This window comes from Hippichthys cyanospilos, chromosome 9, assembly GCF_059441005.1.
Source record: "Hippichthys cyanospilos isolate Australia breed blue-spotted pipefish chromosome 9, RoL_Hcya_1.0, whole genome shotgun sequence".
Lineage (NCBI taxonomy): Eukaryota > Metazoa > Chordata > Actinopteri > Syngnathiformes > Syngnathidae > Hippichthys > Hippichthys cyanospilos.
Window position 1 is genome coordinate 17,355,818 of NC_142377.1, and position 14,811 is coordinate 17,370,628.

The 14,811-nt window shown below is 38.4% G+C and overlaps 2 protein-coding genes across 6 annotated transcripts; both read left to right on the plus strand.

Annotated features, from left to right (window-relative positions):
- Positions 1–106: 106 nt before the first annotated feature.
- On the plus strand, positions 107–9,715 carry rassf1 (Ras association domain family member 1). Of its 5 annotated transcripts, XM_088424631.1 has the most exons (8): positions 675–919; positions 1,759–1,819; positions 2,556–3,046; positions 5,088–5,212; positions 6,436–6,540; positions 7,079–7,361; positions 7,435–7,550; positions 9,181–9,715. In XM_088424631.1, the coding sequence occupies exons 3-8, from the start codon at positions 2,779–2,781 to the stop codon at positions 9,328–9,330; spliced, it is 1,047 nt and encodes a 348-aa protein (XP_088280757.1). In that variant the 5' UTR covers positions 675–919; positions 1,759–1,819; positions 2,556–2,778; the 3' UTR covers positions 9,331–9,715. The 5 variants fall into 5 exon arrangements, with proteins under 5 accessions (XP_088280758.1, XP_088280761.1, XP_088280757.1 ...); XM_088424632.1 differs by lacking the exons at positions 675–919; positions 1,759–1,819 and adding an exon at positions 107–187; XM_088424635.1 differs by lacking the exon at positions 1,759–1,819 and having other exon boundaries at positions 665–919; positions 7,157–7,361.
- Positions 9,716–10,003: 288 nt separating this feature from the next.
- Positions 10,004–14,494, plus strand: tusc2b (tumor suppressor 2, mitochondrial calcium regulator b). The gene is made up of 4 exons (XM_088423668.1): positions 10,004–10,136; positions 10,730–10,950; positions 12,618–12,738; positions 13,732–14,494. The coding sequence occupies exons 2-4, from the start codon at positions 10,802–10,804 to the stop codon at positions 13,795–13,797; spliced, it is 336 nt and encodes a 111-aa protein (XP_088279794.1). The 5' UTR covers positions 10,004–10,136; positions 10,730–10,801; the 3' UTR covers positions 13,798–14,494.
- The last annotated feature ends 317 nt before the right edge of the window (positions 14,495–14,811 follow it).

The following is a 14,811-nucleotide window of genomic DNA, read 5'->3' on the forward strand; positions in this document are numbered from 1 at the left end:
ATAAGCTTGTGACTGTGCACCGCCTGCGCACGCACACACACACACACACACACACACACACACACATACACACACACACACACTTGTAGACGGTCAACAGATCGCAATGTGGTGTGCAACTGGTCTTCTTTCCAACTATCCAACTTTACTCCTTAAACTTGTGTACATAATTTCTCTCTGCAAAGCGGTAATGTATAAATACTCTAACACTAACTCTTATAGACAGTATCTACAACAAGTCACTAGAACGAGAATAATATATATATATATATATATATATATATATATATATATATATATATATATATATATATATATATATATATATATATATATATATATATATATATATATATATATATATATATATATATATATATATATATATATATATATATATATATGTGTGTGTGTGTGTGTGTGTGTGTGTGTGTGTGTGTGTGTGTGTGTGTGTGTATGCACTTGGTTCTTTCCTCCATATTGTCGCCTTGAGGGTTTTTTCCTCTCAGAGTGATGTCCAAATAGGGCAAAATTAAATATTTAACACATTTATCATCTTTTCCTCCAGAAACTAAAATCTGTGCAATTGCTATTTAAAATATGATCGTGATTATTATGGGCTACATTTATATAGACTTTTTACGAACTGATAGCTGCAGATCATAAGTAGCACACGAGAAAACGCTGTGTGTTTTCTACTGGGATTTCCGACAGAGGGGATTCCTCTCTACATTGGATGCTGGACAACCATACAGGATTAGAAAGTAATCCCATATATTCGTATTGTGCATGCGCAAAGTGAGGTGAGTGAGTCTCGGAAAGAGACCATCTGCCGCGAAACTCATCGGCAAATTGCCCTCAGTCACCGCGTCTCTTCTTCCCTTTAAACCTCAAGGAATGAATTGCTCAACTAATCAAGGTATTATTGCTTTTATTTCATCCGTCAGAGGAGGTTGTTCTTGTGTGTTTCGCTGTCATTTTATTACGGTCTTAATCCGGGTTGTTAAACCACAGAGCGTTTGCAACCCAAACGCGATTTGACAGTACAGGGCATTCTAAACTTTTTTTTTTTTTTTTAACATGTATCAGGCTTTTAAACGTTTATCTTGTGCATGAAGAAAATGGGGTAGGAATACAATGTTCTCTTGTCGGCTGGTCTAAAAGCACCGTGCAGTGACCCAGTTGGCACTATAGTTCAGGTTGTTCATATGCAACTCACAATTCAGCTCCACCGCTAAACTATGCCACGGTTTCACAACGTTGTACATCAGATTAAGTAAAAAGTTGGACAATACAGGCAGTCGCAGTAGCAAAATGTGCACATTTTGCAAGATTTTAAAGAGAACATGTTTGACATGTTCTCTTTAAAATCTTGTCATTTATGTACTTGTTTATGAATAGAAAGAATAAAATCGAATAGAACACCTATTGTCACTGTAGCCTATAGCTGTTCTACAATGAAATGGTCAATTATGAAGGGATTCATTTCTTTTCAGTTCAGTCAGTCAACAAAAACCATTTGAGACAGAAATAATGTATGAAACGAAAATAAATTACTGTGTTGTAATTAAATTGCTTACATACAGCATACCAATTAAATACTACAAATACAAAATGGGTGCTATAGCAAACATTTTTTACCTATAAAATGAATAGTCACACTTGTGCAAATAAAAGGCGTAACATTGGTACTGAAAACATATAATTTGTGGAACCAATCAATGACATGTATCATTCTCCAAATTATGACATTTGCAGTCAATCACCAATTTTGCAAGAAATTCGCCAAACATCGCCAAACAATGAGCAAGAATAACAGGTAAATGCAAAGTCTAATAATTCTAGTTCATTTCAATAAATACTATAAAGGAATGCCACGAATAGATCTTTTGTTGACTTATTATTTGAATTGAAGCAAGCCTTAAATGATGGTTTTGTAATTGCAACTTATTTTGAAAAATAAGATCATATGTGATACATTGGCGGTTTGCTAACAGATTTTTTTTTAAGTATTTGTATTACTCTTCAACAAAAGCAGAGAATAACCATCATCTCTGGAAAGGAATGTCTGAAAATAATGTTTGTTTTTTCTGAACAAAAATGAAATGTACAATGACAACACTCATGTAGCATTTCTGAATCTTCTGTAATGGTATCCCTTAAATCCTTAAGATGAGAGTGTTTTTTTTGTTTGTTTGTGAAGTGATGCTTGTTTTTTGACCTGATTTTCTGGTGTTTTGTCCCAAACGTTGAACACATGCTGGTTGTCCAGTAAGTATTGAGCGTCACGTTTGGCTTGTACAGGATTATCCTCATCATCTTGTCCCACTTTTTTGATGTTTTCACATGAATCCCGATATCAGATAACACAAATTAATCTCTTGCTGTTGCGTGCGCGAAGCTCATGAACGACAAATGTTTCAACCGCACTGTGCTGTCACTGCAGTAAAAGCAAATGTTTCAGAGTGGAAGTGTTTTGATTCGTGCATTTAAGCGCGCACTCTAGCGTGAACTTGTGTATGATTTCAAGCAGTTGCTTTGTTTCCTCTCCTCAGGGCTGGTGGTGACCCGCGCTTCTCGGCAGTAGCCCACATGAAGCTGGCAAGGCATCCAAGGCAAAACCTTGTACTTTTTCCACCCAAATGAACACATGAACGTGACATACTGAACTACACTCAAGGAGTCCTCAAATACTGATGCGGTCTCAGTGGTGGATAGCGAACCGCAAAAGCTTACGGACAGCTTACTTGACATGTCCGTGATTGGGTCCCGGGCAGGATGTCCAAATGTGAGTTGATTGAGCTGAAGGACCTTAGTGTAAATGATCCCATTGAACTGGCGGCCCCTGGGCCACGCAACCCTCCGAGTCAGGCTAGTCGGTTCCACGTCGTCCGCCTGGTTGGGGACACTGTCAGCATCGAGGCTCCGTCCGGAGAAGCCGGTGTGGGTCATGACTTCCAGCCGTATGGTCACACCCACCTCACCTGGTGTGACCTGTGTGGAGAATTCATCTGGGGTCTTTATAAGCAGCCGCTGCGTTGTACTAGTGAGTACTTTGCCTATAGTGTAAACATTCAAAAATACATTGATAAAGGAAAAGTTAGGGCAAAACATTTCCATACATCATACTATATGTACCCCACGCGGCATTCTGACAAACACTTTGAGGGCTATTGATGTGAAAGAACGTCAACAGAGCACCACTGATGTCAATTGACGTCAACTCCATTTTTTTCATAATAATATATGGAGAAAATGTTTGGGAAAATAAAAAAAATGACACTAACTATGCTCAGACAGAATGGTTAAAATTGGCTCGCATTTTCTCCTTGTTTACAAATGACTAGCATGTGCCAAGCATCGAAAGGGATCATTGTGCATTTGTGGAATAAGAATTAAGCAGAAAAAAACACTCATGTTAATCTACCTCATTAAGCGGCCATCAGTTCCTCAGTTAACAACCAATCATGGCTCACCTTTCTGTTTTCGAGGTCTGATTTGGATTCGCAAACTCACGCTAGGCGATTTCATTTTCACTTGACAGGAAGTGGCAAAATTCTCGCCCCTTAGCGATAGATAAAAAATGGGTGTATTTCACTTCTTAATTCTTAATACACAAATGGAATAATATATCGTAGGCTCATAAGTCACGTTTTGGTCAATTTCATACATTTTCTTTCAAAACAGGAACTAGTGGTCGTTCCACATGTGTGGTTGTTAGTTTTACTGACCAGTTTAAAGTATTGTCAATAATCTCTGATCTCTTTCACATTGCTAATGCCCAAAAAGATTAAATAAATTTGCCATTGTTAAGGTCTTGAAAGGGGAGAGTTTTAGATTTGAGAATACAACCCCAAACCAGTGAATAAACTACTGTAGTTTAGAAACCAAGTGGGGTCACATAGTGCATAATCAACCCCACCTTTCAATTATGTTTAACTTGAATATCTCAATATCTCTAACTGTATATTATCATCAAACATGTTAGCCGGAATAACAGTATTCATGAAAATTGTCATCTGTCCACTCTGCAGTCTGCCGTGTCCGAGTTTTAGTTAGTAAACGAGCATCACCGTTTTTGGACCTGCTGTGGTATAAATGAAGCATGTTGTTACAATAATCAAATCTACTTGTTTTTCGACATAAACCAACAAGACGATATTAGGGTTGGGGATGGGGGGGGGGGGGAAATTATGTGATGAACAAATAGAAATAATTGAATTTGTTCAAGTTTTACACTGGTGATAATTTCTTCTTCTAGTTTTAGTCAGCATTGGATCAGCAGCACTTAAAATCTGTTAGAGAGGTTAGATAGAGCATCTTGAAACTAAATCATTGATTATGATAATCACAAAAAGCAAGCATTATTTTTGCATAACCGACATGAGACTTTTTTTTGTTTTTTTTCAAAATTATGCAAGTAAAAAGCGTTGTCATAGCTTGAAAAATATATAATTAAATACTGCACAGTTAATAAAGCTTGAAACGTGAGAGTGCATGAAAACAAACAAGCACAAATCATCAAAATTCATTATTTTTGTAGTTAAATTGAAGCCATTTACAAATTTTACATTTTCATCTTATACTAAAATTTTGTTGACGTAAAGCACACTTATTCATATATAAGCACAACATCCTATGAGGTTGGTGTGTCAATAGTTGTGCACTGGAGGCAATGACCTATAAAGCACAGAAGCACTAAATCGGCACCAAACTAGGCAGGATGACGGGCCTGTTTGTCAGCCAATGTTGAGTCATCATGTTCCTGCAAATTGGAGCTGTGTTGAGGATGACGATAATGAAGCATCATGTGTGAGCTGTTTTGGAGCATGTAAAAACGTTTTTTTTTGTTTTTTTTTATCGTATAATATGAAGCATTAGGATTCCACAGCCAAAGTTGTCTTATCAGTCAAATGCAGGATGCTTGTTTTGTTACAATTCCTCAAACCAGTAGGAAGATCTGTCAGGGATGCCATCACCATGTTACCCTGGAAACAAATCCCCAAGCATTTTACTGACACCCCTGCGTGAGCCAAAATGTGAAAAAATGGAATTTCATTATGTCAAAACACACACTCTCTCTACAGATTGCAGCTACACTTGCCATCACAGATGTCGAACGCTAATCCAGCTGGACTGCAGCGCGGACAGAAGTTTACCAGCGAGGCAGGTGGATTTCTCAGTCGACTCCGTTGAGACTGACACAAATGTGGTGAGGAGCAAACTCTCAGTCAAACTTTTAGTTGCATTCTGTTTAAGTCAAATCAGTTATACTACATCGTTTCTGTGTATGTCACTGGAGATAAAAACACTGTCACAACGGTTCTGATTCTGTCATCAAAATAGAAACTAATCTGAGGAGATGTCTGTTGGACAGCCAAAGTGCCACAGAAATACACAGCACCACTTTGAAAGGTGTCTCATATCTTATTTATGTACATAAGAATGGAAGAATATTACTGTAGAACCTATTTTCTGAGTGCTGCATTGCAGTTTTTTATATATATATATATATATATATATATATATATATATATATATATATATATATATATATGTACTATACTATACTATATACTTTATTTATTTTGTAGCAGCCATTTTGAGATCCTTATTGTAACCTTAGAAAAAATAAAATAAAGAACTACTTGGGATTGAATTTGGGGATGTAAAAAATGTAAAACTATTTATTAGTTATTGAATTAGCTAAAAGTGGGAAAAGGTGAAAATGAGCGATCTTGGTTAGATATTGTTTGTATCACAAAATCTGCCATTTAAAAAAAAATGCGTGTGGATTTTTTTAAACCCCCTGTGAAACCATGATAGTAAACATAGTGTTCAAATGACATTTTCAGCCAAATATTATTCTCTTGTTAATACAGCCACTGTAATTGATCATTAGATGAGATTGTGCAGGTGTCCCACTCCAATGTTGAGTATGCATAAATTAGTTGGTTGAAGATCTCTTTTTGAATTAATACATTCATTATCAGAAGCTCGCAATCACTCTCCTCCCACACAATGGACAATCACATGCTGTTTAACACGCTGTTTTTATGGTGGCTTTTTTACGGCCGGGGCGGAGCAAATGTAAATGTGCTCTCCAAATAAGACAGAGAAAAAAAAACGCTGAGCGCATCATACCATAGTTGGTATCATCCCGCTTTTTTATTCGGTTTTGCACATGAATCCTTGAGATGACTTCAGGAAGCAGGGACGCATTCAATGACTCTCGAGCAGAGTTGTATTTTACAGCGTGTGATTCTTTCAGTCACTGGCTCAAAAGGGAACTGGTGAGCTATGTGTTGTTATTGTCTTTGTTTCTTTCTACAGCCAAAACAAACATTCTCAAAAATCTCATTTGTTCCCGAAACTCAAAAATCCAAAGACACATTTTGTGTTTTTACTAAACTGGAGCTGCTGGTTTCTTTTTAGGATGAGCAGACAGACTGGCACAAACAGGAGTTAAGTCTTGGCGAAGTTCAACAGAAGGTGAAGGAGTACAACGCTCAGATTAACAGCAATCTCTACATGGTGGTGGTGAGATCATTTGCCTTCTTTTTCTCAGGGCATCTTTCTGTTTGATGGGACCCCCAACTGCTAAACTAGGCAATGTGCTAGAAAAATAACAGTAGCTCTATAACCTTTACAGATTGATTAAATGTGGCCTTCTCTCAAATTTTGAATATATTAGCATTTGAGAACTTCCTGAACAGTACATTTCCAAGAATGTCCACTTCTGCGCTTTTGTGTGACTCTTTCGTTTTCTCTGTATCTGATGCAACTTGCTGATGACACTGTGTGTCATTCTAAAATCAGTGGCCACTTCCCCCTGACTGTGAACAAGATTGTAGATTTTGAGTCGATTGAGTCAATTTTACCCAAATTTGGGTTCACCCAGCAAATTGGATTGAAGACTGGTGTGCTTGCTGTAAATAATCCAGCATTTGCTCTGTATCGTTTTAGATGAAGCACAGGGTTAACTATTTCATCCAATTAGGTTTACTTCTAACCGAGCATGAAAGGAAAATTTGGTTTTGCACCACCAATGACTCTAACTCATCTTTCCCATTCTCAGAATAAAGACGGCTCCTACACTGGTTTCATTAAAGTCCACTTTCAGCTAGTCCGTCCGATCACCCTGCCTCCTCCCCAGAGCACAACGCAGGAGGAGCACGAGTACGGCCGGCGGCTGACGCGACGGACATCCTTCTACCTCCCCAAAGATGCTGCAAAGCACCTGCATATAAGCTCCCAAACGCGGGTACGAGAAGTCATCCAGGCCCTGCTCCATAAGTTTACAGTTGTGGACAACCCAGCCAAGTTTGCCCTGTTTGAGCGCGCTGACAGACAGAATCAAGGTAAGATCTTTGAATCGGAACAAGCAATGCTTGACTACAAGCTAACATTTGCTGTACTCTCTTGTTCCACTAGTGTCTATGCGGAAACTGAGCGACGATGAGCATCCCCTCCGTCTGCGCTTGTGTGCAGGACCAAGTGAAAAAGTCTTAAGTCTGGTCCTCAGAGAGAACGAGACCAGCGACGTTAATGTAAGGTCATTTGGGTCAGGGTTTTTCTTAGCTCAAATTGAAGCAGAGATGCCACCACTCTGACTATTCACATAGGTTTGCATGCTGTGCCTGCTACTGGCTGAAAAACCTTTGTTTTACAGTGGTGCCTTGCTATATTTTTATTTGTTTTTTTTAGATAGGAGCTGTTCGTTGACTGTTTTTGACTTGTGTAAAACCAGAAACTAAGAAAATCACCTTGCCTCACTTCAACATAGCAGCACTTTGGTGAATTGTGAACATTTTTTCAAAAAAGAGGTAGCAAGGTTTTTAGAGTGGAAGCGAAAATTCATGATAATTTGTTCTATGTAGTCCCACTAGTCTGGTCAGGGCATTGGGACTAATACAGCATTTGTGGAATGCAGCAAAATCCACCTGTTTTTTAATCCTTCTCAAAGGGAAGCCATTTTGTCTCTTGCTATCGACTGAAAAGGACATGACATTTGCTCGGAGCTCAGATAACAACCAATCGTGTCTCTGTTTGTGACCATCACATGACCTAACTGAGAAAACCGGGGTCATGATTGGTTGCTACCCGAACAACTGTCACTTCAGTTTCAGGCAACAGCCAGTGACAAAATTACACCTGAGAGCAAAAAAACACAAGTGGATTTTGCATCTTAATTCATTATCCACAAACGCAATATTAATCAAAATGACATATGCAGACTAGTCGTGGTGCATGGAACATATTATTGAAAAAAACATGTTGGGTTGATTTCCCCTTTAATGCTACTGCCAGTTACCAGACTAATTAAAGTAATTTGTGTTTAGCATGTATTCATGACAAATGCCAGTTAAATGGTGACGCTAACAACATAACAATGTAAAACACATAACAACCGATAATTGGACACAAATGGTGGAGCAGAACATTGAGACATTCAATGCACTTGTACTGGGTTATGTCTGTTTTCTTTTGAGGGAAGAGGTGAGAAATAGCTGAGATGTCTGTAATGTATAGACGTCCATGTGCAATATATCCGACTGTCTGACTTATACTGCCCTCAGGTGGAAAAGACAGGCAGTAGCACAAGAACAATTGCATTCCTGGAAAATGAAACAAAAATGTTTTGATTGTGTTATTGTACGTTTTGTATTTTAGAGTTAATGTCTCTATGACGGTCACTGTAAATGCAACAGTATTATCCTACAGGTGCATATAAACCATTCAACTGTGTCTACATGTCTGACAAGACTATAGGGTCTGTATTTCTCAAAAACAAAAAAACAAACACAAAAAAAAACCCACTTCAGTACGATACAAATTTCAAAGTCGATTTGATTCTGTCCAAATCAGCAGTTATACAATTCGAAATGGCACATCTCTGTTCAAGTGAGTTTAAAGGAATGGATTTGCCAGCACTGTAATTCTTCAAAGACAAAACTATTTGTCTAAAAGGGAATTCAAGATGTATCTCGACGTATTATTCCCTTCAAAGATGAATCTCTCTCTTTAAAAGAGACTTCATGAAGTATTTAAATATTTATTAGAGGGAATATTAGATTCCGTTTGATTCTACTTCATGCCCTTAAGTTTATTAAGTCAAAACCCATTATCAGATTCAAACTGCTTTTTGTGACAACTGTATTTTTGTGTTCTCCCTCACAGTGGGATGCATTCAGTTTTCCTGAACTGTGCAACTTCCTGCGTATCCTACAGCGCGAGGAAGAGGAACACGTTCGACAGATAGTGAGACGCTACGCTCGCACCAGGGACATGATGATACAGGCCATGGAGAGGATTACTGCTCCTGCTTGATAGTTGGGGAAGGGGGCATTCAAAAACAAAGGGAAATCCATCTGGCTTTTTTTAATAAAGTTTACTAAAAGTGCAGCGACACTGAATATTAATAAGATCTGTTGTTTCTTTGTCACACACGCTAGTGTGAATAATATAAATGGATTAGAAGTTGTTTTTTTTTTAATAATAATGCTGCTTTGTTTAGATCTAAGGTGAGTTTAAATTTTAAACTGTGCTTTTAAACTTTAGAAGCGCAGTTGCTCTGTATATATTATCTCGTAGTTTTCTTTAGGTTTTATACAACATTCCGCACAATTCGGCACTTTAGAGTACTTGTGGAAATGTATGTGTGTGTGTTTGTACTGTAGTCAAATTATCTAATAAATTAATGATTTTATCTAAACTGTTCTTTTGGGTATTATTAGCAAGCTGTGTGGTAGTTACGAGTTTGTGTGTTATGTATAACGTAACTCAATATGTTGTAATAATATGTATGTTTTTTATGAAAAAATTTGAAGTATATATTCCACATTGTATACACGGCCTGATTACCAGATAAAAATAGTGTGAGTGGCTGTCCAGTACTTTTTAATATTTCATTCCTGTATACTACATGTGGAGCACTTTACCTCCTGTCCTACAGGGGGAAACACGTTTTTATAGGGCAACTTCACCAGCGGTCAAAGCGTAGAAGCACGCCCAATAGCTTTTCTCGCTAGCTACCTCTTTTGCTAAGTTTAGTACAGCTCGTAAATTTGGAGAGTCTTTAAGTCGAGTTCGTGAAGAAAACATCAACGTTTCAAAAAGATCAAAAGCCGCGCTCGGTATGTTGTCGACAAAACTGAATTTCACAGCTGCCATCTCTTCTAAACGTAGCTTTTGACGGCGTCATTCTGTAAACCACTTAAATGCAAGCTGACCTGAGAAATGTCATACGGTGGACTCGCTGTTCTATAGGTTTGTTATTAAGTAGAAAATGTGTCGTGTTGTTATATTTTTAATAACTTCGGACAAACTACTGTCAGTTATTTTAGTCAAACCGAACTAGCCTAATTAGCATCACCTTTGCTGCTGTAACTCGGCAAATGTTTTTGAGCTTTCCTCGTCACACCCACATGGTCAATTTACTGTAGGATTTTGTTCATGCAAGTGCTCGAGGTGGGGTTTTGGGTCTCTTTTTTTTAGGCTTAGTATTTGAGGATTTGAGATTGAAGACTACAAGTAAACAATGCTTGATTTAATTCTGGATTTTGTATTTTTAATCGCCATTTCCTTGTTTGTCAGTGCAAAATAACTAGTGTTTTAGAGTCATTTCCCTTTGATTCGCCACTTTTGATTTATGAAATGGCGATTGAGGGTGAGGTCTTCACTCACACCCGATAGATCCTTGTATAACTTGGATGTCTTATTTTCCCAGATATCCCAGTCATTGGTGTCACATTCAACTGATAAGAGTAACGCCCAAGTAAATTATGTGCTGCAGTTGAAGATGGGTGGTAGTGGCTCCAAATCCAAAGGATTTTGGCCTTTCTCTGGCTCTAGCAGTGGCGACGACCAAGCCAAAGATGGAAATGAGCAAACACTTGCGAGAGCACGAAGTTTTCCAGGCGCAACGCCGTTTGTGTTTACAAGGCGAAGGTAAGTGGCTCCTCTGCAGCATTGTGTCTCAGAGGTACTGTGCTCTTGTTCGACATATGCCCGTGTGCCACAAAAACTCAGCATTGAGCCTGGATGGGACTATATTGACAGCTTGTTCTTGCCTTTATTCAGGAAACATTCTCACACATACTTGGGGTCCATGCCAGCTGGTGAAGTTTGCAATGAGCAAACTGGGGTCAGGGTTAGCTTAAGCCTTGACGCTTTTCACTGTACAAATTTGCACAATTTAACTGGCCTTAAATGTTTGCAGCCCTTCCTTTAGAAACCAGTATCTTTAGATTGTTATTTGCAAACCTTTGGTTGTTCACTGAGCCACTGGTCTTTTTATGAAGGAAAAAAAAATAATTACTGGTAGATAATTTTCTTTTCAATACTCACCATGTTTGCTTCATCCCAATCACCAGTTATTTGAACTGCAAACACGGCTTTTAATGAAAACCGAAAACACCATACAAGGGTTACGTACCTACATATTAGGAAACAACAATGATTGCTCCTTTTGGGTGCAGTATATTCTAAAATTCTAAACTATTTCGTTATAAATGACAGGCACAGCGGCAATCTTTTGTGAGTCAAAGATGCTATAAACTAGAGAACCAGAAATTCCACTTTTGCTCAGCCACTTGTATAAAATTACACATCTAGACAAACGTGTTTTAAATGACAAAGGATTACATATAAATTTACAGAAAATCAAACATACGGTTCAATAGAATTATTATTTTAAAGTCCAAACTAATGAAAAATGCATAGGCCAAAAGGATGCCACACTTTCACAATAGCTACAGCTGTAACAAAGTGCTTTACAGAGCATATAACAAAAAATCATTCAACAAAAATACAACACAACTTCCCCTGCCTTTTTGTGTAAAGCAGTTATAGGTGACTGAAGACAGATTCATGGTCTTTGTTCACTGACAGATCAGACATGTCAAAATCACAGCAATCATGACATCACACACATCTGCTACAAGCTAAGTTTGAAATGAAACCAAAATCCGTTGATGAGTTTCAGAAACGCATATAGCTAAAAAAAGAGTATTTCAACTCTCCTATCTCGTTCAGATAGACTGCTAAGTGAAAATTATGACTGAAACAATACTGAGTATAACGAGACACATTTATTCATGCGGAATTTGCTCTGGGGTCACTGTATGAATTAAAGTAAGAAAAACAGCACTGTCCAGGATAGCCGAGAGCACTAAACCCCTGCCAATAATGCCAGGTCAACCCAGACTGAAAGTCAAATTTATTTAGGTGATTGAAAAAGACTATTTTAGCCACATTTTTCATTCTAACATAGAATTTCTAACGTTATTCGAAAGGGGTCAATTAAGAGGATATTAGTTCATTAATGACATCTGAAAACCAGACTTCCCTGAGTCTGTTTGTCCTATCCCCACTTTATATGGTTATATATTTTTAATAAAAGAAAGGAAAGCTCCAGACCTCCAGCTTTCCTGATCTTGGGCTCAGGGGGATCATTTTCCTCGCGTAGGCTGTCCGGGGGTGAAACAACTACTTTGCATCCACCTGCATTCCATATGAATAACGGGAACACGCAAAGCCTTTAAATCTGCTCATTTTAACAACCTCACAGAAGATTCGTTCTTGTGGTCATCTTGCTTCTCTTTCTCTCGCCGCAGCTCTTTATTCTTGGACGAAGACGGCGACCTGGCCCACGAGTTCTACGAAGAGACTATTGTGACAAAAAATGGCCGAAAAAAAGCCAAACTGAGGAGGATTTACAAAAACTTGACGCCTCAGGTGAGGAAGTTGTACGATGAAATTCGTAATGGCATTTGACAATAAGAAACGGGTCTATGTTAAGTCCACGTAGAACTGGCATTTTGTGATTCTGTATATGATCATTTGAAAAACTGGGTCCCAGAGTAAAACCATTTAAAAATGCTGCCTTTGCATTTTTGGATGTACAACACATGCATAGTTCTACCGCCTCCACAACAATGACAAAACACTGTGTTGGATCTGGGCTTTTGTTCCAAAGCAGAAGTTCTACCTTGTTGACAGCCCCACACAAATGCGACCTCTCTTGCTTGTTTCAAATTCCCCACCATTGTTATACAGTGCTTGTTAAAACTTTGGAAACACACAACATTTACAGTATTGCCTAGTGGTATCAAAACTGAACATTTTATGAAAGGGAAAGTCATCTCCTGGTTTTGTTTAGCTAGACAGCAGACTTCAGTTGGGACCAGCATCAATGGGGAAATCAACCCAAAAGTCATGTGGTGTTTGGAAGCTGAGCTTTGATTAGTCTTTCCTTGAACTCTGAGCAGTGGTTATTTTTAGTCTAGAGCACAAGGCAAAATGGCCACCCCATGAGATGGATAACAAAAAAGATCAGATTTTGTTACTTAATTCATATTCCACAATCACAAAGATTGTAATGGTTTAATCTGTTCAATTTGTTGTTTGATGGATTTTTTTTTTGTTTGTTTTTTGTATGCTATTCTCATATGGTAGTGCACTGTAAAAAATATTGGTGGACGTGGCGCCCTGTAAGAACAGCCATGGCGTCTGCCAATAGTAATTGGAGATCTTAATTGAAATGGTGTACAGTATATACTGTATACAAATAGAAAATACTGCGATATAACTAGAAATAGCAAATGGTCCCTTGCAATAGTTTGACCATGTCACATGAGCCGAGTGCATCTCTTGAATCATTGCTGGTTACGGCCAAGTCGTTTGCACTATGTAAAGATTGCACACACACAGACTCTTTGTCTCCTGCAGGGAATCATCAAGCTGGACCTCCCGTGCATCCATGTAGATTTTCCCGTCGTCCTTTGTGAAGTTTGACGATGTCCGCGAAGCTTGTCTCGACAAACACGCTGTGTCAGCTCCGTCCCGCGGTCTTCTCCCTGCAACCTGGAGACCAGAAACTTTCCGACCACATACCACACATCTCTTGATATATTCAAAGTCCATCTGTGGTCAAGATGATGTCATGTGAGCCGAGCCTCTGCATGGGATCTGTTGTTAGCGACGCTATATAGATCAACTATGGGAGAGAGATGTAAAATGGTGCCAAGGTGGGAAAACATACTCGGTTTACATGGTGTGCGTATGCATGTACGTGTGTTGTTGCAGACATGGGATGTGTTCGAATTCTGAATTGATTGCTGCAGATTATTTTCAGGTATGGATCACTGAACGCTGTAAGGGGATTATTACCAACTCCTCCCCACGTTGTATTATCTTCAGAAGGAAAGTAGTTGCACACAGGCATTTTTTCTTCTTTCCTTTTGTTTTTAACTTTGCTATGCATGGGAAAAGGATCAGATGATTGCTTGCAGTAATGAAGGGTGTTGACAATCAGTAGCCCTCCAATTAAACTGAATTGCTTCAATGATTTTGGCTAGATGTCACAGTAGTTACATCATTAGCAGAGACGTCTACCGTGAGATCTGAGCGTTTGCTTTGCTGCTTCTGCATTTGATATCTCACATTTAATTTATTATAACGTTTCCTTTTTTTAAATACACTTTCAAATGTCTCACTGTGTCGTGGCCTTTTTTTATTAGACGATTGTTTCGCATAGTTTACAGGACATCCGGTTCAAATGGATCATTGGTGACATTTTCAATTCCTATTTAGAATGTTGATAAATATATACATTGTGCAACTTAAAAGGTGAACTTTAATTTTGCTCTAGTACAGGGGTCACCAACCTTTTTGAAAGTGAGAGCTTCTTCTGCGGTACTGAGTAATACGAAGGGCTACCAGTTTATGTGAAGATGCCGATCATTAACTGTACCTAAATTTTATGTTGTTGACCTCCAGTGATAACTAAAAACCTAATACACCTCCAAA